Source organism: Sander vitreus, chromosome 20, assembly GCF_031162955.1.
Source record: "Sander vitreus isolate 19-12246 chromosome 20, sanVit1, whole genome shotgun sequence".
Classification (NCBI taxonomy): Eukaryota; Metazoa; Chordata; class Actinopteri; order Perciformes; family Percidae; genus Sander; species Sander vitreus.
Window position 1 is genome coordinate 2,770,335 of NC_135874.1, and position 27,963 is coordinate 2,798,297.

Consider the following 27,963-nt stretch of genomic DNA (forward strand, 5'->3'; position numbering starts at 1 on the left):
CATTTGGTCCTCAATGGGTGCACATTTGTTTCAGAATCCAGCTGAATATGCCAACACTCATTTTGACTCAGCTGGCAACCTCAGAAAGTCTTTTTGTACACTGTAAATGTACATTGCATTTAAATGACATTGTTTGTTCTTTAAGTTTACTTCCAAATGCATTTAGGTTCCCTTGTTCCCCGTTTCTCTCTGGCTTTGCCCTCTCACACTCACTCCCTCTCCAACAGGAACCCCCAAACATGAAAGTAATTTTCACTTACAGTAAAACTTCGAGAAATTGTGGGAGCTGAAGGTGAAAAAGCCAAGGCTGTGTGACTACATGTGTTCATGGGTGTGTGCATGCGTTTATCGCTGGTCAGGATCTTAAGAGGGTGCAACTGCATTGTTAATACACGGCCATTTTGTGTTGCACTGAGTGATGGACGGCCTAGAAATGTATGTTCCCCCCAGCTCTCTGAGGAAGGTTGCAGTGGGCCGCACTCGGGTGGGTTTAGCTTAAGGAAATGACACTTTCTCCGGCAAGATCTCAATCTGGCGGAGCGCGCTGCCAGGCAAAACAATGCGGTGTTGAAAATGGGAGTGGGCCACGTTATCCAACACCGGCCGGCCCGGTTCTGAACCAAAGGAGTGGTCCGGCTGGTGGGCCTGATAAGCACCTGCCACAAGGCTGAGGAGGAGGAGAAGGGAGCGCCGTGGTACAAACCGTTCTGATTAACACCCAGAGTGACACATGCAAGATGTCACCCAACACCAAATCCTCCAGGAATGAAATTACCAATTTTTTACAATTTTACAATTTGTAAAAAGAAAAAAAACAGGGACTTGTTTACAGAGAAGAGGTGACTTATTTAAGGTGTGTGAGTGGTCACCCAGAAAAGATTGTTCACCTGAAGATTAGATTAGAACGCTTCCAGGAAGAACACAGGGAGGAACAGGAGATAAGAAATGCAGGAGATGAGCTATTACCCTTACTGCATCCTTTCAGATGGATGAACACATCAGAAAACCCAAATAATAAATAAAAATATTAAAACGACGAGCAAAGGTTTGGGGACCTCTAGTAATTTGTAATAATTACGGAGGTCTGTGATCTCAAAGCTATAGTGCGTAGTTTCTGTCTCCCCCATGAGGAATTCTAAGTAATGACAACAACACTGTCGGCGCGTCCACATGATACAAGCCTTCCGTGATTGCGCACGTGCTTCCACCCCTCCTCCACGCAGTTACTAGTAGCCAAGGACTACCAAGGAGGATTAAAAAAACATGATGGGCTCTTCAGAAGAGGTAATTATCTTCACTCGAGCTCCTGCGGGGGAAAGTCACCGGACGCCACAATCCTCTGAACATAGCCATACTGAGAAATACAGAGAGAGTTGTCTGGAGCTGGTAGTCTTAATTAGCTTTGTAGCAACTCATTTGGCAATGGCTTGAATGTAACGGACGTTTATTAATATAAAAAAGTTACGCACTAAAGCTTTAATCCCATGTGAATCTGCCATTTAGTAAAAAAACTGAAATTAGTACTGTGTGAATCGGCATCTCTGTGATTTGAGGATGTATTGGCTGTGTTGGCAATTCTAAATGAAAGTTTTGATAGTGCCTTTACATCATATCCAGGGGATAATGTCAGCAAATTTGAGTAAAATACAGACTTTGCTAATCCGGTGTGAATGTGCCTCATGAAACACAGACATGGGGGTTCATTTCTAAATCATATGATGGGGTCACCAGGTAATACTAGTCCCATGCAAATAAGGCTAAAGTGTGGATTCATGTTATATATTAAATTATTTCAATTACCATTTTTCTAACCTGTGAATACCAGTTAGCTACATATCAATTAGGTAATACTAACTGAGAATATCACACTTATACTATAATATGGAAGTAGACAAGATCTCATGTCAGCCAAAGTCCAATGTTTAAGATAGATTTGATTTCATCACCCGACATGACCAAAGCAACAATGCTAGATAAGATATTAGTTCTGTCTACAAATTATGTTTGTTATGATGCTGCCTTCAAATGTAACTCATAGATGACATCTGAGATGGAAAACTGAATACACATGGAATTCAAGTGGTTTAATTAAAATGCCAAGACAGTGTAAACAGACTTTGACTTGTTGCCTTTTTTTTAAATGATGAACTGCTGTTTTTGTTTTTTTCTTCAAAGTTGGTGCTGCGAGTGTCGAGTACAGCGCCATTACCCTCTCAGATCCTAATTACAGAGGCCAACAGTGGGACACAGACAGCAGGAGACATGCCTGGACATGTGGACGTAGTGGGCCCCCTGACACGCACACACGCACACACACACACACACACACACACGCATGCACGCACGCACACACACACACACACACACACACAACTCTGTCTGTCACTCTGTCTTTGAAAACCTTTTTATGGTTTATTTAGTCCTTTTGAACTGCTAAATGGGTGTGGTTTACCACATTAGAGAACACAATAAGCAGTAGTGTAATCACAGGAAAATATTGTTTCAGTTTGTTCAGTTTACCTTCCTGTGAGTGACAACTTGCTTTAAACACTGAAAACTCCCAGCCATCTGGTCCGAAGCTGCATGCTGAAACTCACCGTAAAAAAAAACAAAAAAAAAAAACGCTGAAAACCACTCTGAGAGTCGGGTCACTTGGAGTTAATCTGGCCTGACAGAACTCTTAATGGAGCACAAGAAGGTTTTATTCTTTGTGTGAAGCTGCTCAGAACCTGCGAGGTGACAGACAGCGTACTTACAAAGACTAAAATGTCTCCACAAGGATGGAAAGTTCAGGCATTGGTCTAGGCTAAAATATCTCCATAACTGTTAGATTGATTGCCATGAAATTGTGCAGAGACATGCATGGTGCACAAAAGATGAAGCCTACTGACTTTGGTGATCTCCTGACTTTTTTTGAGTGCCATCAACAGGTCAAAATACTTACATAACCAGTGAAACATAAACCAAAGTATTGGACATCTTGACCGGATGATGGCGCAAGAGGGAAAGTCAGGGGATTACCAACGTTATAACAGTTTATACTGAAAGGAACGTGAATGTGTGTATCAAATTTTATTACCATCCATCCATAAATTGTCAAGACATCTCAGTCAAAACCACAGATGTCAACCTCATTGTGGCGTTTGAGGGAAAAGTCAGGAGCTCACTAAAGTCAGTATGTGGAACATGAAAGTAGTGACAGACAAACCAACATTGTCATCCCTGGAGCCATGCTGCTGGCATGGTGATTAAAAATTATAGATTTAATAATTGATAATGAAAATAATCATACAGTGCAACTCTACTCTAGACCCACTGTGACCCTGAATTAATATAGTTTAGGAAAGGGATCAGATCAAATCAGGATCAGGTTTAGAATGGATTGGGGAATACATTTTGTCAATGAAAGTGTACTAAGTATACTACTATAAAGTATTACTAGGCAGCCATGCGTGTGTGTGTGTGTGTGTGTGTGTGTGTGTGTGTGTGTGTGTGTGTGTGTGTGTGTGTGTGTGTGTGTGTGTGTGTGTGTGTGTGTGTGTGTGTGTGTGTGTGCCGTCCCACTGCCTCACATGAGCCATGGAGGCCGGACACAGGCGAGTGGCTTCTGACAGGCATTTTAAACCCCTCCTGCCCTCTCCACCGTGTGGCCTCGACGATAATGGGAACCTGATCGGAGGGAGAGCAGAGCGGGTGGCAGAGGTGGGGGTTGGGGTGTGGTCCGTCTTTTGTGAGAAACTCTTCAAAGCGCTGGCCCTCCTATTTGTCCACTGGAGCTCTTTGTAACGGTATCCTCCACTGTCATTTTGCTCCTTTATTTTTAGGCAGGGCTATTATTGCTCCCATACCCCTCACATACCCTGAGGCTTTGTGTGCAGGGACAGGGTCAGGTTTTAACTTTTTTTTTAAACCCTGTTCAGAACAGTCTTTTCTCCCTCCTCCACAAGTTGTGCGCACGGATCACAACAAGCGCTCTGCTAACTCCAGGTCTCACTGGGACCGACCCATTATTGCACAACCCTAGTCGGACTCCATGACCAATCCGATTGGTGGAGTGCTAACCCGCAAATGACGAGCGGGATGAGCGTGACTAAGCCTAGGCCTGCACGATTAATTGTTATAAAATCGCGATCTCGATTCTCCCTGTTCACGATTTAATTTTTAAATAACTTAGATTTTTTTTATGACTTTGATTCTCATTTAATTTTACGAGCCCACTGCATCACAAAACGCTACTACTTTCTTCCGTGAGTTTTTAACATAGACTGTATAAAAAAGGTTTTAAAGCGCTCCCAAATGCTGCACTGCTCTCCCTTCTCTTCATTGAAGCCTCTGTGTTTACAGGCTTGTGGTGATGCTCAATGTGCTGTAGGTGCCATAATACATCTATGTTTGGTACTGCCAATTTGTTTTGCTTTGTCATGGTTCATGTGTGCAATAAACATTACACTTCGTGAGAAAAAAATCGTGGCAGAGAATCGTGATATCAATTCTAAGCTAAAAAATAGTGATTCATATTTTCCCCCGAATCGTGCAGGCCTAACTAAGCCTCTCAAAATCTGACGAAAATCTTTTAAACTGACCTTTGTCGATCTGAAATGAAGACAGATTCAGCATCTGCATGGCCTATTTCTCGCTTAAAATGTTTTCAGAAACACGTTTCGGCGAACTATCTTCGTAAAATATGAGACCGTATTCTGAACGAGCCGCCATTATGCCCGGTTGAAAAATCCGGGAGCAGCCAGACTCACGCGATGCGTTCGTCCAATCAGCTGCCGGTTTCAATTTTTTGGGCGACAATAAAGATTACCGCCGCCTGCTGTTATGGAGACGTATTACACGCTCAAGTCGGCGTCGCTTCGGTGTGTTCTGAGGCACTTTTTGGACCTCGGGGAGCCGACTGATCAGTCCGACTGCCTTATCTGCAGGGGCTTCAGAGGGGTGCTGTGGGAATGATTACACAAAATTAATAAAAAAATAAATGAATGCAGCTTTAATCTGGTGATTTATTATTAGCCTTTCATAAAGTTAGGGGACTTGCAGGAGACAGATTTAATACAGAACATGCGGGCTGGCATTTATGACATGATGCCTGGCAAAATGCATTTATTTTTTTATTACAATCATCTACCCTGCAGAAACATGTCATTGCATGTACTTTAGACTACATCTGAAAGATTTGGTGTAACTAGGATCAGATTAATCAGATAGAAGCCCTTGTGCAAAAATGACATGTGGGCCCTTTTTGACCCAAAGTCCCAGAAACCAAGCAGTACTAGAATTGTATCCCACTACTACTCCAGGTTTAGTGTTCAACAAGTGCATCATATTAGAATATTATCGACTAAAATATTATTGGTATTAAAACTAGATTTTGAGACGGGGCACCTTTATAAGAGCTCCTTATTAGGTAGGAGCCACGATTGCCAGACAACTTAAAGCCTTCACAGTCGTCCCTCGAGTGTATTAGCAAAGATTTAGAAACTTGCTACTTACCAACACAACTAAGTTGTGCACTGTTGTGCAGAGGTGTTACATTTAGGCAAACTCAAAGTGAATCAACACACCAACAAGACATATAAATATGTACAGTACTTCACTATCAATCAATCAATCAATCAATCAATCAACATGTATAGTGCTTTACAGCAACCAACAGGTATACAAAGTCCTTTACATCAAGGACCAAGAATAAAACTGAATACAGTAAAATCAGAAAAGGTTACATAAAACAGGAGAAGCATTAAAAGCCATTCTAAATAAATAAGTTTTGAGTTTGAATGTAAAAAAACTACATCTGTAGTAGTGTGAAGGTCAGGGGGTAACTTGTTCCAGAGTCTTGGGGCAGCAACTGGAATAGGCCGATCACCCCACAGTTTATACCTTGACCTAGGGTCCTGTAAAACCAGTTGATTGGATGGCTGTAATGACTTGTGCTTGCGAAGGGTTAAAATCTCGGACAAATACTCCAGGCCAGGCCATGTAAGGCCTAGAAAACAAACATTAAAATTGATTCTAAAACGCACCGAGAGCCAATGGAGGGTGTAGAGAACGGGGGTAATATGTGCATGTCTAGAGGTATTTGTTAAAAAGCGAGCAGCCACCTTTTGCACAAGTTGAAGGCACGAGATGGAGGTTTGATTGAGACCAACATATAGAGCATTACAATAATTCAGTTTTTACTTAAATTTATACTGAGAGCAACAACAGGGAAACAGATGGGCCGTTTGTAGAAGAGGGACGACAGTGTTTTCGGGGATATGGTGACAGATGCGTAGTAATGGACAGAGCCCTACAGTCCCTGCCTTGCTTGCCTGTTTGTCTTTCTGGTTGCCAGCCTGCTCACTTGCCAGTCTGTTTGTGTCTACTTCCTGATCCTGGGAAGCAGCAGTGCATGTCACCCCCCTCCCCACATCACCCTGTTCCCCTGTAATATCTGACATGAGTAGATGAATAATAGATCAGAGGCTTAAGCTGCCCCGTAACTCTACCCAAGTCCCAGGACAGGAGGCAGACCAGCGGCTTCAGCCAACAGGGGACGCGTGACCTCAGCAGAATAGCCATTCAGTGTGACCGTTGATGAGTAAAAGCTGTATTATTACCGCCAGTCAAACACCATGTGGTTGATATGGACGCTTAACTGGCTGGTGCCCACAACTGTAGCGTCAGTGTGCGTCCAGCTGCTCGGCTGCACACAGCTGTGGAGGCAGAGCCGCGCGTGTGTGTGTGACCCGCTGGCTGCTCTGAGGCTGGGAGGGGGAGCAGTTCAGACTGGGGCTAGGAATGGGCCGGTATGAGATTTTGACGGTGTGATAAACTTCAGCTAAATTATCACGGTTTCACGGTATTGCTGTATTATTGCTATTACAGCTTTAAAATGTATTATTTTCAAATGTCTGGGTGAAATACAACAACTCCTTTTCCATTGAACACAATGGATTTGATTTTTAAACACACTGCACACTGACAGGGAGAGGGATTTTTAAACTGCACTTTCTGTCCTTGACCACTTAAAAAACAGGTCATACCTTAGGAACGGTATGCCGAAATGTTTTAGTTTTAGGTTTTTAAAACCGGGACTTTTTTTTTTTTAATATACCTTAAAACCAGTAACCAGCACACACCTAACTAGGGCTTGACCATGTATTGTGTTTTTATATCGTCATGGCGATATCAACTGCCGCAAAACAATATTGCGAAAGGCAGTGACATGTCGCGAAAGACACTCTGAGATTTTTTGTGTTAGTTGAGAGAAAATATCAGTAGAGAACTGCAGTTTAAAATGTAACTGATATTTCTTGTTTTAGTTCTGCCTTTTATATTCAATTCAATGTTCAATTTGTTCAATAAAAGAACAAATTCAACAAGCAGTTTGTTGTATTTTAGCAGAATACTGAAAGCAGCAGAAATGCAGAACTGAGTACACTCTAATATCGCTTTATTTATTCAACTATATCTCACAGTCTGACTCAGCAGGGAGTGACAAAGATTGGACACCAAAGACACTTTTTTTTAAACAGAGCCAGGGGTTACGTCTGCATAAGACCACCATTTATTGTCAGGTGAATAAAGTTCCATATTAAGGTCATATTTTGGTGATGACTACTGAGCAATTCAATCTGCTGATGAAGACCATGACATACAACTAAAAGCCCTTAAAAAAATACTTTTTCAAGGACAGGCATTAACTTAACGTTCCTTGCCTTTTATAGTTTATTTTTGATAAGAAACACAAATATAGAGGAAACACTGGATTAAGGCTGGGTTTGAGGTACTGTATTTAACTAAAAGCAGTATGGTGTTACATTTAGCCATTACGTATGCTGAAGCTAAAGAGGACTAATGCGGAGAAACTGAAGCGGAATAAAGACCACATAAAGGAGGGAAGGATGCAAGGGACGGGAAATGATTCAGGGGAGAAGGACGACAGCTATGTTTGATCCTACGACAGGAGAGGGGAAGTACTTGTCTTTCAACTGGAGTGAGAGGGTTATTCCGCTGTTGGGGATGAAACAATAAAAAAGGTTTCTATGAGATATAAAGTAAAAGGTTGCAGCGGTGCTGTGATGAATGGAAAAACAATTTACACGATGAGTCAACCTGCAGCTGCACTCAGATCCATGATCTGGCAAACAGAGAAGCTTATATGTGGCTAAATGTAAATGAAAGTGCATTAAATGTCATCTTTTTACAAGACACTTGAAATGACTTGAGGTGTAAATGAGAGGCAGAGTTAGGTGACATTTCCCCTTATTGGATGGATTTTTTCCCCTTTAAGATTTGGTCAAACTGTACAGATGTCATAAACACCTGGCTAAGATCCAATTACAATGTGAGCCAGACCAGATCCAGATTCTGTTTCTGCATTCACATATCTCATTAACGTGCATTTCTTGCATTTTTTTCTAATCCAGATATATCTGAATAAGCCTGCATATGTGCAGTAAAACCAAATAAACAAGCTAAGGAGGCTAAAAACCAAAAAGCTCTGTAGAGCTGTAGAGTTGGTAATAATTGCCTGTTACTCTAGCTTTCACATTATACATTCATTCATTTGATTTTATGTTAGTAAAAATCTTGATCAACAGAGCTTTAAAGCTGTAGTGTGTAGTTTCTGTCCTCCCCGTGAGGAATTCTAAGTAATGACAAAACTGTTGGCGCGTCCACATGATACAAGCCTTCCGTGATCGTGCACCACCTCCCACCCCTACTCCACACATTTACTAGCAGCCAATGAGGACACAGAGGATCAAAAAAACATAATGGGCTCTTGAGAAGAGGTCATTATCTTCACTTAGACCCAGCCCGCTGTTCAGCTCATTCTCTGTAAGCGATGCAGCATGAAAGCACGGCGAAACCAGCAAGCCAGCCGATGTTAGTTGGCTAACGTTAGCTTGCTAACTCCGCCTTAACGTTACCCCGTCGCCACATCGTTCACAGAAAACGAGCCAAATACAGTTGTCACTCGTGTTTATACTTTTACTACTTGTTGTTAGGATTGTTAAGTACGTTGGGGTTGAGTAAAATATTGTTTTCTGTACCGCTATCGAGGCTTCTCTTGCGAGGCTTTGCTAGTTCGTCCGAACGGAACATAGCATCCGTTCCGGAGTTTTCACAATAAAAGCATCCAGCCGTTTAGTTAGTTGGAGGCTTTAAAGCATATCATAGTTAACAGGAAGTGCTGTCTACGTTAGCGGTAACTTAACGGATGGGAGAAAATGTCTGAGAATCCCATATAATAAGTGTTTGAATCATTTTTCTCTGCTTGCATTATTTGAGCTTAAATGATATATAGCCATATTCTGACTATTGTTTGTATTACGTTTGGTAATGTATATTACTGTTTAAGGAGGAATGAGTATACATGTTTGATTTATTCATTTGTATTTTGTTTCTCTCTTTATAGAAACCACACTCACCATCACACTCACATTCACTCACACAAGAAAGAGAAAGGAATAAACATAATAAGAACCATCTCTCAGCTCTTCATTTCATCCTCTGGAATATTTGGCCTTGTGTTCTGGCCGACACACCTGAGTGTACCTGGTGATAAACCCAGAACTAGCACCTAGACTGAGCGTCTACCCATTATCTCCACAACAGTGATAGCAATGTGCTTTGTGTGGATGAAGCTTTAAGTTAATTTGACTCTTTAGCGGCTGGCTCTCTGCCTCGTAGCGTTACTACTCCACTGCTCGTTTGTCCGTCAGTTACTGTTGTAATTTTACCTGATGAAGGTCTAAGACCGAAACGTATTTTCTAAATAAATAATTGCCTTCCCGGGGATGGATAGCTAGATATACTGAGGTTAGACCCATGAGGGGCAGAAGAGAGGAAGTAGAAAGACAGAAGATGGTTAACCTACAGCTGAGCCAAGCTCACCTTTTCTCTCTGAGGGAGAAGAGGAGTAGACTAGCCTCCGATGCCTCCTGGGTGAGCCATATCCATCAGAGTGGATTAAATATCAGCTAATCAACTGTAAAGTAGCTACACCTTTTAAAGGATCCCTTGGTAAATCAGCCTCTGCCGGGTAGAAAGTGAAATTGTAGAAAGAAAAAAAAAAAGTTAACACCAACATTTAGAAGCAAAATCCATTGTTATGTCTACAAAATAATTTTAGATATAGTATAAGTTAAAGTTCAAGTCACCACTACCTCTGGTGATACACTGCACACTGGCGTGAAACGTATTACTTTGTATTAAGGAGTCTGGAGATCCTTCTTTCTTGTTGAAGGGGAAATCTATTGTTGGGACACGTTTGTTTCTACTGCATTTTATTAATGTTGATAGTGTTTGGATGCTTTCAACGGTTTGCTTGAATTCTGTATTAGCAAAACACAAAAAAAGAATTATAAAATGATAAATCTTTACCCGACAAGTGACTTTTGTGCATGGACAAGTGAAACGTAAATGAACTTGTCCAAAGGACAAGTGCCTCAAAAAGTTAATGTCAAGCCTTGATAGCCATACTGAGAAATCCAGAGAGAGTTGTGTGGAGCTGGTAGTCTTAATTAGCTTTGTAGCAACTCATTTGGCAATGGCTTGAATGTGACGTTCATTAATATAAAAAAGTTACGCACTAAAGCTTTAAAAAGACAAAAAGAAAAAGGAGTCTTCCTGTTTTGTCAAAGGCTGGGCTCTGAGGAGAAATCCTAGCCGGCATTGAGTTGAATAAGGAGTCGATTACAACAGAGCCCAATCAACACAGTGCATCTGATTCACACATTGACCAGAGAATAATGCAGCACGCTTGGATACTCACACAACAAATGCATGGAGAGGGCGCATACACACACAAATACACAAACACAAAAACACACACACACACACACACACACACACACACACACACACACACACACACACACACCGGCCTCTCCGGAGAGGATCACGTTTCCTTCTGTGTCCAGTGGCTTATTAAACATTAAGCTCAACAGCTTCCCCACAGGCGGGGGGAAAGGCCTCCCCCACCTTCCTGCCTCCCCTCTCTCATTACAGCTGTTGAGGTATGAGACAACAGAAGCACGGCCACAACAATGGAGTCGGAGGCCGATAGCCAATCCGTATGTTCGCTGTAGCATTCGCCCGGCGACAGCAGGTAGGCCTGAGTGGGTGAGATTAACTCTGTCCAGAGTAACGGACATTCAGCTTTTCATGGGGCTGGTCAACAGGAGTGATGTGAATAATGTTATACAGTACTCACTCTAATTCATACCGACAAGTAATCTCATACACCTGTGTATACTTTACAGATCAATAACAGATGTCATTTCAAAATAAACCCAAGGAAACTGCAACCGCAAATCAATCAGTCACTTCAATTATCCAAGAGTAAATTTGTGTACCAAATAGCAATACCAAAGAGGCCTAAGGTTTACCTTGTTAATGGAGGTTTTCTCCAAATACTGCAACCGACTAACTTAATGTTTCATATGTGAACCAACTTGCTCTGTGCATCTATTTCTGTTTTAGCAGACTGAATAGTCTAATATGCTGCCAGGTAAAAACAACAGATAAGAAAGCCTTCTGGAGCTGAAACAATTAATCAATTAGTCAATTTGAAGTTATTTGGCAAAATCAATCATCATCATTAATGACTGGTTCAAGGCTTTGTGTGTGTAATGTGAATAGTTTCTGGTTTCTTCCATATTAATAAACTGAAAAGGTTTGGGTTTTGGATTGTTAGTCAGACAAAACAAGCTACATGTCAACTTGGATCCCAGAAAGATAAGTGAATACAAGAGGACATCCCGGGACCGCCAACACTGACCAACATGAATGTAACAACTGAATCCTGCCAAATAAATCGATTTGTATATATATAAATCTACGGTTTCTCTAAAATGTGTTGGAGAAAAACAAACCCCTTTTTGATTCTACTCCTCTCTGATATAATTTTAACATTATTATTATTATTGTGACTATATTTTAAAAAGGTCAATACAAGTATTACGTTATTACTCTGAGCGCAGCAGCGTCTGAGCGGGTTTCTCAGCTTCTCGTGTTTGGTGTTGTGGCGACACTCCCTCAAGTGTGTGTCACCTGATACCTGACAACAAGCAAGCAGTGTGTGTGTGTGTGTGTGTGTGTGTGTGTGTGTGTGTGTGTGTGTGTGCGTGTGTAGGCTGAATAAAGTAAAACACTAATCAGCTGCATGTTACCTTGCTACCGTTGCCTAGACACCAGTGCCACCTGCTGGCAGCAGCACAAAGAGATATTACTAACAACAACAATAAAACGTTATGTACATACCACCAAGTACTGTTCTTACAGTAAGTAAAATGTTCAGGTAATTGTACTTTACTTGAGTATTTCCATTTTGTGCTACTTTATAATTCCCCTCCACTGTTGTGGAGAATAATAGCAATGTTGATTTTACTCTTAATCATAGCTGCCAACACTCCCCAGTTTTTCCCGGGTTTCTCCCGTTTTTTTAGCCCTATCTCCTGGTTTGTTATTTCTCCTGGGAAACTCACGGAATTTGCATGGCCCAAACTCCTTTATAAATAATTGGACCAATATGTTTGTCTAATGTTGACCAGTTGCCAGATCTTGTATGAAACGCAACCTGTTCACACAATCCACACACCATATACAATTTTCAACCCGTTTGTCACCTCAACCTGGCAACCTATAACCCAGTTGATGAAAAATGGCAGGTGAAGGCGGTGTTCCTGCAAAGAAATCGAAATATAGCTGTAAACTTCAACAGTGTTGCGCGCAATCCCCCCGGTCACGCCGCCATGCTATCCCGGATTTCGAAAACCAAATGTTGGCAGGTATGCTCTTAATGAATTCCTTTCTTTCTAGTTTTATGCAAATAACCAAGTACCTAGTGAAAATTTGTATCAATATTACTAATAAACTAATAAAATAAATCTGTAAAAATAACCAGTGACCACATTTAACTCCATCATGGGATTCCCGCGGTACGGGAGTCAATTTCACCGTTGTTAACATGATAGAGACAGAATAGAGCATAGAAAGCAACGGGAGCAGGCGGGAGCGGGATGGAGAAATGTGTGTTTTGAGTGTGAGAAGATCTCCGTTAGGAATTACGTAATGAAATCGCCTAGGCCTGCAGGTAATGCATGTATAGTGTAGCCTAAATTTCCAAGGTGACCTCAGTGATTTTACCACGATTAACCAAATGCACACACGCAATATCAACTGGCTAGTTATCCTCTAGACAGTGACGGACAACGTCTCTTTTTCTTTCTCTCTTTTCCGCTGGGTGGCGCGCGAGCCTGCTCGCGGTGTGAAGCGTGTGTCCGCGACAGAGTCCCCAACAGAGTCTGATAACTGTAGACAACATAGGGAACGAAACGGGAGCAGGACGGGATTCGGGAGTCTTTCTCTAGGGATTTTGCAGGACAGGACTTTTTTTTCGGGATTTGACGGGAGTATTTTCGTGCGCTCCGGATGGGATGGGAGCCACAATTGATTCCTGTGTCACCCTCTACTGCTGTGCAACCAAACATTGTTAAAACCAACAGAACCTTATTTAAATAGTAGTGGGAGATACCAATGTTTCTGAAGATACCAAATATGTCGGGCTGAATTTGGGGGAAATGTGTATGAAATAGGGATGTAACGATTACCGGTGTAACGGTAAACCACGGTAAAAATGTTGACGATAACAATTACAGTTTTCATTTAAAATATCATTATCACCACGGTGGATTACCACGGTGTGGAAACCGTGTGTTCCCAGCTTCATCCCAGTCTCCTGAAATTGCCGCACGTACGTTTATTCATATTTCATGTTCTGCTACAATGTGGATTAAGTTTTGCCCGTTAGCCTACGACATGACATTTATTTGGAGTGAGAGAGATATATTATCGCCTTAATAATATTGCTGTTGCTGTGTTTCTTATTGCATAGCTGATAGATGTGCAGATTGTTTAATTAATATTCAGGTTGTGTTAGGGCTATTTGCTAGCAACGTGCAATCGCCAGTAAACAGATAACAGATTTGTGTTACTGAGCAATCTGTTACATTTACTGTATGTTAATTCATACAGAGAAATGAATGTAATTCTTAGTATTGTTTCTTGTTATATGCTGGTGGCTATAACATTTCGTTTTGGTAAATAATGTTCATAGTAAATCAGATGCTTATTAATGTGTATTATTATTTGCTTATATTTCAGAACCACATCCAACTTCACATGTAACGTCAAATACAACTTCATAGTTAACTTCATGTTGGAGTTGTAAATAAATCTTCCTGGATCTCAAAGTCAGACATCTCTGGTTCAAGTTCTTGAAGATGAAGATGCACAATATATCGGGGGTTTTTTGCACAATAAACACATCGCGAAAGGCTGCGACATATCGCAAAAGCCACTCAACATTTTTTGAGTTAGTTGAAAGAAAATATCGGAAGACAAATACACTTTAAAATGTAACTGTCATTTTATGTTCAATTCAATTTGTTCAATAAAAGAATGTTGGAAATGATTTTCTTTCAGTTTTTTTAATTCAACAAGCAATTAGTTGTATTTTAGCAGAATACATTCTTGCATATCGCATATTTTTTTCATATCGTGCAGCCCTAGTTAAGAAATCTACAATATTTTCATTTGATGGAATGATGCAGTTATAAAAGAACCAACGTTTTAGATTTGGATGATATAGCTTCAATGTACAGTCAGAACAAGCTGATAAGACAATATGTGATAGGAGATGGAGATGATTTGTCCAATCATAAGGGGAAAAAAAGGGGGGAAACTATGTGTTAGATAGTTAAAACCACATATCAATCTAAGCTTAAAAAGCAGATCAGTGCAGAGCAAAGACAGCAAAAGCACTTCCTAGATGAATAAAGAAGAAGTTCAAAATGAAACAACAGACCACTGACAGACCACTGAGTCTCATCCTGACATAAAACGTCAAGTCTTCTCACAAAGGCCTCTATACCACGAACACTCACTTTGTGATAGCTGTAGAACCTCTACCGAGCCTCGGCTTCACTTCAAAGTTCCCAGCCATCATATGACTCTGATCTTCATCCTTACAACATCAAATTCCAGGAAACATCTTCCTCCCATTCGTCTTCTGCAGCTCCTGACATGCATCAAAGAAACCAGTCATCTCTTCTATTTCTTCATCCTAACAGTTAAGGCAGGTATTGGTAATGCATTAGCGGGGCGCAGACAGTGTAGCAGACACTTGAATGATCTAATTAGCAGTCATATTGGATTAGTCTGACTCAGAAGAGGGGAAGAGATGAGACAAGCCTCCTTCAGGGCCCCTCAACGTCCTCTTGAACCACAGTCTGGAGTCTTTGGGTGGATATTTAAGATTAACAGACCATTTTCTCTCTCTGAAGAGCAATAAGATAAGTGAAGAGGGGGTAAGGAAGCAGGAAGTAGCCTCACATTGCAGCCTAAGCAGTGTAATCACTCCATCAATAAGATACTTATTCTAATCAAATCTGTGATAGTTTGTGAATTATGCAAATAAATAAAAGAGTTCAGCTCTCTTAACTAAAATAAAAAAGCAAGCATGGCGGGGAATAAAAAAATCACTAATCAGCGAAGGTGATACCAACAGGGCAAAGAGCCCCAGACCCTAATGGACACAAAAGGCCCCAGATGTTGCAATTACTTTGTGGCAATTGGATTCATTACATATATTTTTGAGGTAAAATAAAAGCACGATAAAAACTGAAATGGTAAAAGACTTAAGGTCACTTCTGCATTTTGATCCATGCTGGCAGTGTTGTTGTAGGGATGGAAATGTCAGTTGGTCTGATGATCCACCACTTTTGTTCTAGAATGAAATACCACAACTATTGGATGGACTGCCACAAACTTTCTGCAGACATTCGTGGTGCCCCAACTGGTTTAGGTGATCAGCTGGCATACTCAAGTTCCACTAGCAGGTTCAGAGTCAAAATGACCAAAAACAGTACTTGCAGCTAATTTTTGCCCAGAGGACATCTTGCAGGTTAGGTCAGGCCCTCCTGTAGCTCTGGCCCATTTAAACCACAGAGCCCAGACACAGGGACGAGCTGTTCTTAGAACTCTCTTACATTTACAGATTAGTACTAGATACTAAAGTAGATTAAAAACACTCACAGATTTAAACGTTTAAATTCACATCAAAAAGTATCATTGCATGCATCAAATACAAGACTTACACAGTCCTATCTATATATATGGTGTACATAAATAGCCTACTAGGCCTAACTTACAGTATACCACATAGGCCTATTTATTAGTGCGAATGATTTATTATACAGCATAACTTAAAATCCATTAATGACGGGATTCTGCTGAACACTAGCAGACCTGCACAGGCAAATATTCATAAATCACACAAATTCTCATTCTGAGTTTACTCATTTCAAATACTGACAAAAAGGGCATTTTCGCATTGCTGTTTGCAGAATCTTGATAAAAATGACCACTGCGATAAAATTAGTTGCTGTTTGACAGCGTAAAGAACTATGAAGAGACATTTAACCAGCAGGAAAGAGACCAGCAACCGAGACAGACACAGAGACAGTCAAAATATATATTTAACTCACGTTATTTAATGTTGAAGCCCATTCTCCTTTTTCATGGAAATGAAGTATCCACATTTGTAATGTCCCACTGCACTTGTTGCTATGATGGTCCTCTACTCCTCTCTCCATCTACTGCTAGCTAACACGTTAGCTTACATTAGCATAATTAGCAACACTGAAAGCATGCTAACTCTACTGTTTTTATTATTATTATTATTATTATTATTATTATTATTATACTATTAAAATACTGTTTTTAAACCTCCATTGTTGGTTGTGAGGCCAAATGCGGCTGGCTTCTCAATTCGTTTATTTTTCAGACGCCTGTCTATTCTCGGTTTCTTAGCGGTTTGACACTGACCGCATTTACGTACTATTTCCAAGACTGTATGGCTGCAGCCTGGAGCGTCCCGTGTCATGCCTTCCCGCCTGGTGCCGTCTCCGAGCTTCTACTTTTCAAAATAAAAGCTCGCGTCTGGAATAAAATCCCCGAGCTTCTACTTTTCAAAGTAAAAGCTTGCGTCAACTATCATGCTAATGAATGAAATACTTTAAAATATATTTGGTGATTTTTTAACTAAACAGTAAGATAAATGCAGACTATCATGCTAATGAATAAAATACTTGATATATTTGGTGTTTTTTTAACTAAACAGTAACGGCAATCATACAAATGAATAAAATACTTAAAAATATATGTCTGTCTATAAAATAAATGCAGATTATAGGCAAACAAAAAAATTCATCTATGGCTAAACCTGAGCTCCTCCTGTCTCATGCCCTCTGCCTTCTGATGCAATTGTATTTGCAGCAATGTCCCAGTGAAGTGTGAAAACAATATAGACTATAAAAATAAAAAGGAGTCTTGGAAAGAGTGTAACATGTTTATTTTTGTATTCTTGTGTGCAGATCCTTGTTATCCCTCCTCAGGAAATCCGCTCAGTGTATGTTTTGGTCATTCGATTTTCATTTCATTAACAGATATTAAAAAAAAACAAATGGCTATTTGATTTTCGTTTTATCCTTTTTCTTGTCAAAAGGGAATGTGAACATTTTAAACATGCTTCGATTCTTATTTCCTATTTCATATAACATAACATAAATTAAATCACTAGAAAACAGAAATTAAAAAATGCCTTTGTCTTTCATATTCTGCAAAGAAAAGAAAATATGAATAAAACACGAGCGCGGCAGATTCGTCTGATTCCCAGCTTAGCTAGAGCGGGTAACGCCAGTTCTGCAGACAGACCAGAGTCAGTCAGCACCGGGGAGCGAACATAGAGCGAACCGGAGACCCAGGTCATAGGGCTGGTGGCTGTTGCTACAGTTGCAGCGGCAGCGGACATTATAACATTAGACCCAGCACAGGAGGTCTGATCCCATGATCTGATCCCGAACCGCCGGTGACTTTCTGCCAGATCAGCAAGCTTAACGATTAACAGAAATGCTGGGATCAGACTTACGCTGTACGGTAACGCTAATGTAACAGTAACGCTACAGCCGCGGAACTGAAAGTCTATTTCAGCTGGTTTGACTCTCTTCGGGCGAAGCTGTCTGCTGCGGGTAGAGACAGAGAGTCTGAGGAAGGCAGGGAGAGAGGGGAATAAAGAAATGTATTGAATCGAATGACCAAAACATACACTGACCCTCCTTGATTGCAAACGTGGTCACGAACTTAACTGTGACTCCATCTGGAAAATAATTCGCGATTTTGTATTTTGGCCCGCTGAACTTACCGTTGGACACGCTTCGGCATGAGACGGGATGGCATGACATGGGACGCTCCAGGCTGCAGCCATACCGGCTTCACTATTTCAGACGATGCTAACTTCACCTGTGTTCTTCGGTGGAGCTCGTTAAGTTGCAACGCCATGTTTGACCGCAAAGATTGGATGGCATTTCCCAACCGTTACCAAGGGGGCGCTGTTTCACTCATTTGAGACCGGAACAAAGTACAAAGTGCCTTTGCTTGTGACAAAAAAATAATAAAATCGTATTATTATCTGATATTATCTGATGTGCCCTGTAAATCTGGATCCTTTTTGTTCTTCCTTTTTTTTCTTATTTATTACAGTTGTGTAAGGTTGGATATTGTTGTCTGTTATGTTATGTTTGATTAAAAGAAAACACTAAAAAACAATAAGTAAAATATCTTACAGAATCAGTGCTCCACCCTCTTTATTTTTGTATGAACACAAACTCGTACTATCAACACTAGTTTTCCTCATCAGTATGCTTTTGTCATACAAGGAATTTGTTATTGTACTGGTGCCGTAAATAACATAGTAGCCTAAGAGAAAATTGAATGTAAAGAAATTAAAAGAAGTAATGATCCCCTCTTTGTTTTTGTATGAACACAGAATCAACACTATCAACAATAATTTCAACTATAATCAACTATAAACATAGTAACAGAAAATGAACTAAAACATATAAAAAGTACTGCAAAAATCAAGAACATTAATAGAAAACTTGTACAATATATCTGAATTAAAATGAAAGAGCTGTGCTGTTGGTTTGACCCACCACATGGAGGAGCAATAATCCCACTTTTCTCACTAGTAAATATTTTCTATCATTCAAACATTCATATTAGCAATGAGAAAACCACAGTGTATAACAGATATGTATAGGCAAAGCACAAATGTATTCATCACAGAAAATGTATGCACAGACTTGCATGGTTGTTGCTCTGACACTGTAGGTATGCATGTTATGTTTGAAATCTTACAAACCCTTTAAAAAGTAGAAATGAGAAGTCCTATTCCAACCATAAACATCCGCCATTTACAAAAAAGTCACATTTGTAATAAAGTTATCATCAAGTATGGCTTTTTAAAATGTAAACCAGTGTTGAAATTGGATAATTAATGAGACATGAAGCTCATCTTAAGTTCATTCAGGAAGACACACATTCCTCTCTCTCCCAACCTAATCAGCTGGATTGTCATCAGCTGAATGTGGGCGTTTTCTCTTTCAGTTAAACTAACCAGATTTTGCCACAATCTCTGTGAGCTATCATGTTGTTGCATTCAAACTTTAAATCTGTTCTACTCTCTGCTGCTGGCAGTGACCCTCCTCCCTCCTATTCACCTCCAGTTCTCATCATTCCCAGCACCCAGGGTTCCTCCATCAGAAGCTCCGCTTCACATCACATTCATCCAGATCTTCAGGCTTCCTTTATCCCTCCATCACCCCACCAGTGTCTAGACGCCATCGGTGTAGTCTCCCATCGCCAGACCTTCGACCACATCGCTGTGGAGGAGGGTGTGGCTAGTCCACACAGCATTCCAGGATAGGAGAAAAACTTGCTCTGGTTTATTGGCATTTCTTTAAACCAATCACAATCATCTATAATATAATATGGCGGTGCTAAGCACCGGTTGGAGCAACGTTGCCTCTGCAAAATAACCTCGGGAAGGAACTTGTTTTGGTGGAACATGTGTACGTTCAAAAGTTGTTTTAGTCGTGCAACAGAAAACTCAGATTGGACAGATAGTCTAGCTAGCTGTCTGGATTTACCCTGCAGAGATCTGAGGAGCAGTTAACCATAGTCCTCATAAATCCACCAGAGTTAAAAATGCCAACACAAAGTAAGTGGAAGGTAACGGACATCTGGCCGAAATGAGGGACATCTGTTTGAATTTACGGTGGCACCTGAACAATTCCGGAAGTGAAACGTCGTCGATATAGACTACCATCAGAGTGATATTCTTATATAGCCACGGCCTCCATACCCCTTATAATGTAACATTGCGATGGAGTCTAATCACCAAAGACTCTAACATATCAACCTATCATGCACCATTTTCATTGAACTTATTTCACTCTTAAATTAAGTCTCTCCTGATTGAAATAAAAACGTTAAAAAGTAAAGGAAATTTGTGTTTGGTAGATTATTTTTCTGTGGTAACAATGCTTTTTGGCAATAAATCTTATACCGTTGGAAAGCCTGTTTAGTTCCCTTTCAAATGGTGCCCCATTTGTAAGGAACATGCATTTGTGGGATGAGCAGCAGCGCTAAGTATGTGGGTTGCGCCCATGAAAAATTTGCCAACTCTTCTCTGCAAATGCCAAACTTTTCTGACATTGACTCGTTTGGTGTTTGGTGGATTGGATGATTCTGCCAAAGTGTGGAGAACGCTATGCTGATTGCTGCACCGATAGAGTAACACCTTTTGGTGGAGACAGTGTGATGGTGTGGGGCGGCATCTCCCTCACTGGAAAAACAAGGCTTGTCATCATTGGAGGCAATCTCAATGCAGAGAGATATAGAGATGAGATTCTGTAACCAGTGGCAATCCCATATCTCCACAGTCTGGGACCAAACTCTATCCTCCAAGATGACAACGCTCGCCCCCACAGGGCAGATTTTATCAGAGACTACCTCCAGAATGTGGGAGTGGAGAGAATGGAATGGCCTGCCAGCAGTCCTGACCTCAACCCCATTGAACACTTGTGGGATCAGCTTGGGCGTGCTGTTCGTGCCAGAGTGACCAACACAACCACGCTGGCTGACTTGCGACAAATGCTGGTTGAAGAATGGGATGCCATCCCACAGCAGTGTGTGGCCAGGCTGGTGACCAGCATGAGGAGGAGGTGCCAGGCTGTTGTGGCTGTGTATGGTTCTTCCACACACTACTGAGGCTCCTGTTTGTGAAATGAATACATTGTTAAATTGCCAATATGTCTTGTTTCTTCAAACTTCAATCATCCAATCCACCAAACACCAAACGAGTCAATGGCAGAATAAACTGTTTGGCATTGGCAGAGAAGATTTGTAAAATGTTTCATGGGCACAACCCACGTACTCAGCACTGCTGCCCATCCCACAAATGCATGTTCCTTACAAATGGGGTAAGTTTACTTCAGGATAACTGACAATTACATAAAAATGGTTTTTAAAACTTATTTACAAAGTTTGCAAAACAACATAAGGTAACTGCTAAATATGAAAGCTATGAAATTAGCAATGGGATGTATAATAAAGAAGGGTAAAAAACACATTAATTAGAATCCAAAGAAAACAAGTCCACACCAATGCATTACCACTATGGAGATTTGCTACGTTAAAAAAAAACAAAAAACAGTGATTCTCTTTCCAGAACAATAAATGGTTATTCTACTAGGTAGAGTTTACAGGACAGATGATCAGAGGGGCAGAGTTTTTATCACCATCATTAAAAGAGGGACAGAAGACTGGGAGGAGTTTTCCAGTAAAGGAGCAGCCAGTAAACACCCCCACCTTCTTAGATATCGACTTCAGATGGAGAGCTACAGCAGCCTTTTGTATTTGTCAAACATAAGTTCCAGTAACCATTCTTAGGGCTAAAAGTGAATAACACCTTTCTAATGGCAGACACTCTGGCAACTCCTAAACCCCAATTAGTTTTCCTTTTGACCTGAACCTCGAAGTAAAATCTGCCTGAAGAAACAATCTGCTTCCCTAATACACAGAGAAGATTAGAAAATCTCTTTGGGTTATCTAGTCTTGTTAAGACCATGATGCACTTTTTTCCCACCTTCAGACAGGATGAGTTCAGGATGTGCTGTATCAGGATCGAGTGTGACGTATACTGGGGACTTCTGGAACCTCTTCAGCTCAGTGCTTTGAGCATCTCCACCAACTGAGCAATAGCTGTTCTCACATTCCCCTCGTATTAAGGTTGACAAACTCTGACCTCTGTCCAGATTTTGGTGGGTGTAGCATGGGTCAGGGACTGGAAGTTGTGGATGATGTTAAGGTGGTCTTCAGACCATAAGAGCTGCTCCACCTCAGTGCTTCTCATCTTCAGTTCAGAGATTTCCTGTTCCAGCTCTTTGATGAAGCCATCAGCCGTCAGTTTCTCCGTCTTTCTGTCGTCTCAATGAATTTGGCCTGGTTTCTCTTAATAGCCTTCTTTAGCTTGGTGAAGATATCAAAACTTAGTTCTATCTCTCTGTCTACATTTTCCCTGCTGACCTTGACTGAACGTTTGAACTCTTGTCTCTTCAGTCGTCTCTTCTGGATCATCTGCTGAATTTCAGCCTCTGTCTTCCCTATTCTTCTTTCAGAGGAATAAACTCATGTGTCTTGTGGTCTAAAACGGTGCAGAGCACGCAGACACGTTTGGTCGGTCTTACAGAACAGCTCCAGCAGTTTATCGTGCTTCACACGCATCCTGCCTTGCAGGTTCTCCACAGGGTCAATCAGCTGATGTCTTTTCAGACCTGAAATGGTCAGATGAGGCTCCAGGTGAGTTTCGCAGTAGGAGGCCAGACACACCATGCAGGACTTCAGGGCCTTCAGTTTGGTTCCAGTGCAGACGTCACAGGGAACCTCTCCTGGTTTAGCAGCTTCTTGCTGTGTCTCCGCCTTTTGTTTAAGCTCTGTTTTTTTTTTCCGTCTGTAGCTTGAGTTATTGTGACATACCTTTGGCATAAGATACATTTAATAAAAAGCAAAGTACAGGTAGCAGTAAACAGCCACTTTGCAGATATAGGAGACTTTTAAACTTTTTTAATGCTCTGTTTTTAAATGGGAGTCTATAACAGCTAATAGAACATACATTAAAAAACAAGCAAAAGAGGTCAGTCTTTGACATGTAAGAGCATACTGTATTTATTTTTTAAATCTTATTTTAAAAGTTGGCTTAACACTGAGAAGATGCTGTCCCCCCTATACTTATTATTATTTAAGAATGATGCATTCTTACTGCACTTATGTCGGTGTTTGGTGTTTTAAGCCCCCAACGTCGTCTTCCAGGCAGCGCTGCCTGGAAGGCACTAGGACTAGTCAATGGTTAGGGTTAGGGTTGAGGTTAGAGTTAGGTGCCTTGAGGTCGACGGTCACAGCGTTTCCTTGAAGTTGACATTGGGGGCTTAAAACACCATCGAGCACTTACAGTATGTCCAGTAATTCAACAACAAAATGTACCTATTCCAGCAAATGCAAAATGTCAACTGTCTCTTACAATACAGGATACTGTACTATAATACAATATAACTACACTGCGCTTTGTGCTACACTGAGTAATGTTTTCCTTGATTCATTTCTTCATCCATCCATTAATTTGTTCCCAACCTTCCTACCTGCATTTCTTGTTTTTTTGCTTCTAACCCCATAATTCAGGTTTGAACTTAGAACTTGTGTTGAAAAAGATACTTTTCTGTTGTTGATGCTGTCTTAACTGAGGATATTTTCCTACAGCATTTTCTTTTTAGATACCAGTGTGTGATTTTGATACTGTTTTGGTGTTTGTATCATTTATTGTATGTTATCATAAATGTTCTTTTTTTTTTTTAAACAATCATCAAAATGATTAAGAAACACTGTAGGGAACAGATCAGGGTGGCAAAACCTTTTCATTAACCTCTTAACTTGATATTTCCTCTTTACCGCATCTGAGTGGACCCCAAGGCCACACACACACAGACACACACACACACACACACACACACACACACACACACACACACACACACACACACACACACACACACACACACACACACACACACACATACACACACACACACACACACACACACACACACACACACACACATACACACACACACTCCAGTGCTTGCCATGCTAATGACATGAACTACCATATACACACAGACCATCTCACTCATTCACTCTCAGGTGGTCAGCTCTTAATGAGCACCGCAGAGTGAAAATCACTATCACACACACACACACACACACATACACACACACACACACACACACACACACACACACACACACACACACACACACACACACACACACACACACACTACCTGCACATGATCATATGAGCCACATTAATAATGTATGAGGAGAAAAATGTTCTGAGAAAGGGTTATTAGTGTTTCTAATTAATTGGTCTTTCTGCAGCCTGGGGAGGTGTTTGAGTGCTTCTCATGAGAGGAGGAGGAAGAGGCAGAGGTGGAGGAAGAGAAGGAGGAGGCTGGGAAGGTCAAGTAGAGAAAGGAAAGGAGAGACAAAAATTGGAGAAAGCAGTAAGGGGTGAGAAGAACAAAAAGGATAGGCCTGAAGAATTACAGTGAGGGGTAAAGAGAATAAACAATAAAAGAGAAAGAAATGTAGGGGGAAAAAAGTAAGGGTAGAAGAGGAGGGAGTAAGGAAACAAAAGTGGAAGATATAAAAACTAAAGTGGTGGAAGAGGGAGAGGGAAAGTGAAGGAAGAGGAGAAACCAAAGAGGGAATGTCAACTAAAAAACAAACTAATGAGATAAAGAAAGGAGGCTGAAGAGTGGGAGAAAGAGGATGGACAAATAATGTAGAGATTACATTGCATTTATCCATTTTACATATCTTTTCCTTTGCAACAATGTGAAATAAACATTATTTTAAGTTGAATATATTGGTTAAAAGTGAGAGTGAAGCAAAGTAACAGATGATGTAAAGTCAGAGAAACAAAAGCACTGATTAGTTTACGTTGGCAGAGGGCGCAGTGTTGTATTTCCACCACTGGATGGTGCTGACTGACCATCCGTGTTGTGTTACTGGGGGGGTCGCCAGGTCAGCGGTCAATGCTTCTTCTCACTTTTATTCACGCACAAAGAGGCAATTTGTCTTAGTTATCAGTTATTTGAGGACACAGTAGTGTATGTGGCTCAGCTTTGACCAGTGTGAGGTTTTGATTGGGGATATTAGTTCTGGTAATGTTGGGGATAGAAAACATTTTGTAATAATGTTCAGTTTTTGTTAAATTGAAAGTTTCCATGGTCATTCATATCATGCAAGTCTTCAGGGTTTTGTTTCATGAATTTAATTCTGAAAAGGATCAAAAATATAAAATAAGGCACCATGGTGATGTCACCATGGTGCCTTATTTTATATTTTTTCCAGTGTAGACCAGGACAACCCTCTGTTTTTACACTGTTACATCTACTACAGCTACTACTGCCACAAGTACACAACTACAGTACAATTACTATTACTACTCCCTCTGCTGCTTCTACTTTTACTGCAGGGCCCCCAAGCCTCTTTGGCCCTTAGCAGGATTTGACTATCTCAACTCGGCCCCTAAATGTGCAAATTTCTCAAGTAACAAGTAACAACTTCGGTTTCTGGCAGCTGAAATCATTTAAAGCAGAAAACAAGCAAACAAAATCAATCATTTTACATTAATCTAATCAATCTAATAACAACTTACTCATGATGGGTATTTTAGAGGCTGATTCCAGTAAAAATAGACACTAGGAAACAATATACAGAGGAAGTCAAAGAGTTACATTATTAATTACATTTGTGTCTGAAGGGAGCCCTGGTGGCTAAGCAGCCTCCTAGTTCTTTCTCATGCTAAACAAAACTACTACTGCCAGTACTACTACCCCCAACTGCTGCTGCTACTAGTATTTCTACAACTGACACTACTGTTGCTCCTGTAATAGAGAACTATTGCTGATTGCCATTATACTCCTCACACAGGTATTATTTCCTACCTCCTCATCATCATATCATAGACTTCCTGTTCACCTCATTGCTCCACTTCCACCTCTCCCACACCTTCATGATTCACCTGCACCATCACTCAGATATTACATGTACATTTATATATATATGTTTAAGCCTGGGCTAGCTTTTAACATAAATGAATCATGAATAAATACTAAAATACATATAAATTAAAGGGCCAATTCAGATCTCATGCAGTGTGGTTGTATGAGCTACTTCTCAATAGTCAGTGTGTTAGTTACAATAGATGGCGTTCGGCATGCCCCCAGTTTGGAGAATCAGGCAGGAATACCGACACGGAGGATAAGCAATGTCCTGCTGTGGCCCGTCCACAGCAGGACATTGCTTATCCTCAGATAAACACATTAATCTCAGCAGATAAACACATTTTAGACACCTAAAACATCTCTATCAGTTTAAGTGGACGCTATATTTAGAGTATTTTTAGCGCTTTACCTTGCTGTCAGACAGCCCTTTACAACGGGGAAGACGTTATCTCTGCTCTCTTCAAAGCCACCAGACTCCTTTGACAAAAACATTTTACCTCACAGAACACGAAAGTGTTATCGTGTGACTTTGGTGTTTTAAAGCTATAGTGCGTAGTTTCTGTCTCCCCCATGAGGAGGGAGCGTCCAAGTAATGACAACAATTCTGTCGGTGCAGCCACATGATACAAGCCTTCTGTGATTGCTCTTCTCCCCCCTCCACGCAGTTGCAGGTAGCCAGGAGGACATGGAGGATTGAAAAAAAACATGATGAACACTTTAGATAAGGTAATTATCTTTACTCGAGTTTCTGCGCCGGACCCCACAATCTTCTGAACACAGCCATACTGAGAAATCCAGAGAGAGTTGTGTGGAGCTGATAGTCTTAATTAGCTTTGTAGCAACTCATTTGGCAATGGCTTGAATGCAACGTACGTTCATTATTATAAAAAAGTTATGCACTAAAGTTTTAAAGGGTTATTTTAGATTCACCAGTCACAAAATAACACAAACTAACCAATTTCCCCTGAATGTGGCACAAAGACTCCAACTAGAGTTTTTCATTTAATCTTTTATTCCTTCCTGGGAAATAAAGAAACTTAACCCTGTGAAGTGAGCTCTTTATTACTGCTTGCTAATTATGAGGCCGCTGTGCTATCATTAAAAAATTAAAATATGAATACTGTGATATGACAGTTAATGGGCTCCTGGAATCTTCGTTTCCATAGTAACAAAACATAATGTGTGTTAATATTTGAACAGGGCTGAGAATTGAACTACAGGCCAACATAATGTAAGGGATAATCACCTCAAGGAAGGACAATAAACAGTTTGATATGCACGGCTTGTGGACGGCTTACCGCCTTCGTCTTGGGCGGTAAGCTGTCCACAAGCCGGGCATATCAAACTGTTTATTGCCCTGCCTTGAGGTGATTATCCCGTTTATTCTACTTCTTGCTTGCCAACATAATAAAACAATTCAAATACTTAAATAATTATGCTTTTTCTTATTCATATTGCATGCTTATTAAATGTATACTCTGTTTGAGTTCATCTCCCTCAAAAAGTAGTCCACTTTAGAACTACGTGAATAACGTTAGCTCAGCTGTAGCTAATTAGTTTCTATAGCAACCACAGTCCAGGTCAGTTGTCACTGTCAGTCTATCCTTCTGGTGGCTCTTCCACTCGATGAAAACCTTGATAGCAAAGGCAGTTGGCTTTTTTGTGTTTGATTCAAGGGCCCTGTCTTCAATTGTACGCAGCTCCTCATCTGTCAGATCTCGGAAACGGGGACCCTGGGCCTCGTCTTTTTCTTTTGTCATTCCGTCGTCCTCGTCGCTCTTTAACCAGTCCTCAAATGTTTCTATAGCAACCACACAAGGCTGCTTCTGATCAGTAACGTTAGTTTAATAACGTAGTTGCTACATTGCATCTCGCTTGCGAAACTATGTATCGACTGACCCTCTGATAGATTACCGACACATTTTAGAAACCTTTTTAAACA

General features: G+C 40.8%; 1 protein-coding gene across 1 annotated transcript in view; it reads right to left on the reverse strand.

Annotated features, from left to right (window-relative positions):
- The window catches only part of LOC144535551 (protein jagged-2-like), a 73,774-nt gene that overhangs the window by 38,294 nt on the left and 7,517 nt on the right, over positions 1-27,963 (reverse strand). Inside the window, exons 2-3 of the mRNA XM_078278089.1 lie at positions 22,644-22,932; positions 22,043-22,240 (exon numbers count right to left, since the gene is read on the reverse strand). Of these exons, the coding sequence (XP_078134215.1) occupies positions 22,043-22,240; positions 22,644-22,932 (487 nt within the window). The remainder of the gene's footprint in view (positions 1-22,042; positions 22,241-22,643; positions 22,933-27,963) is intronic.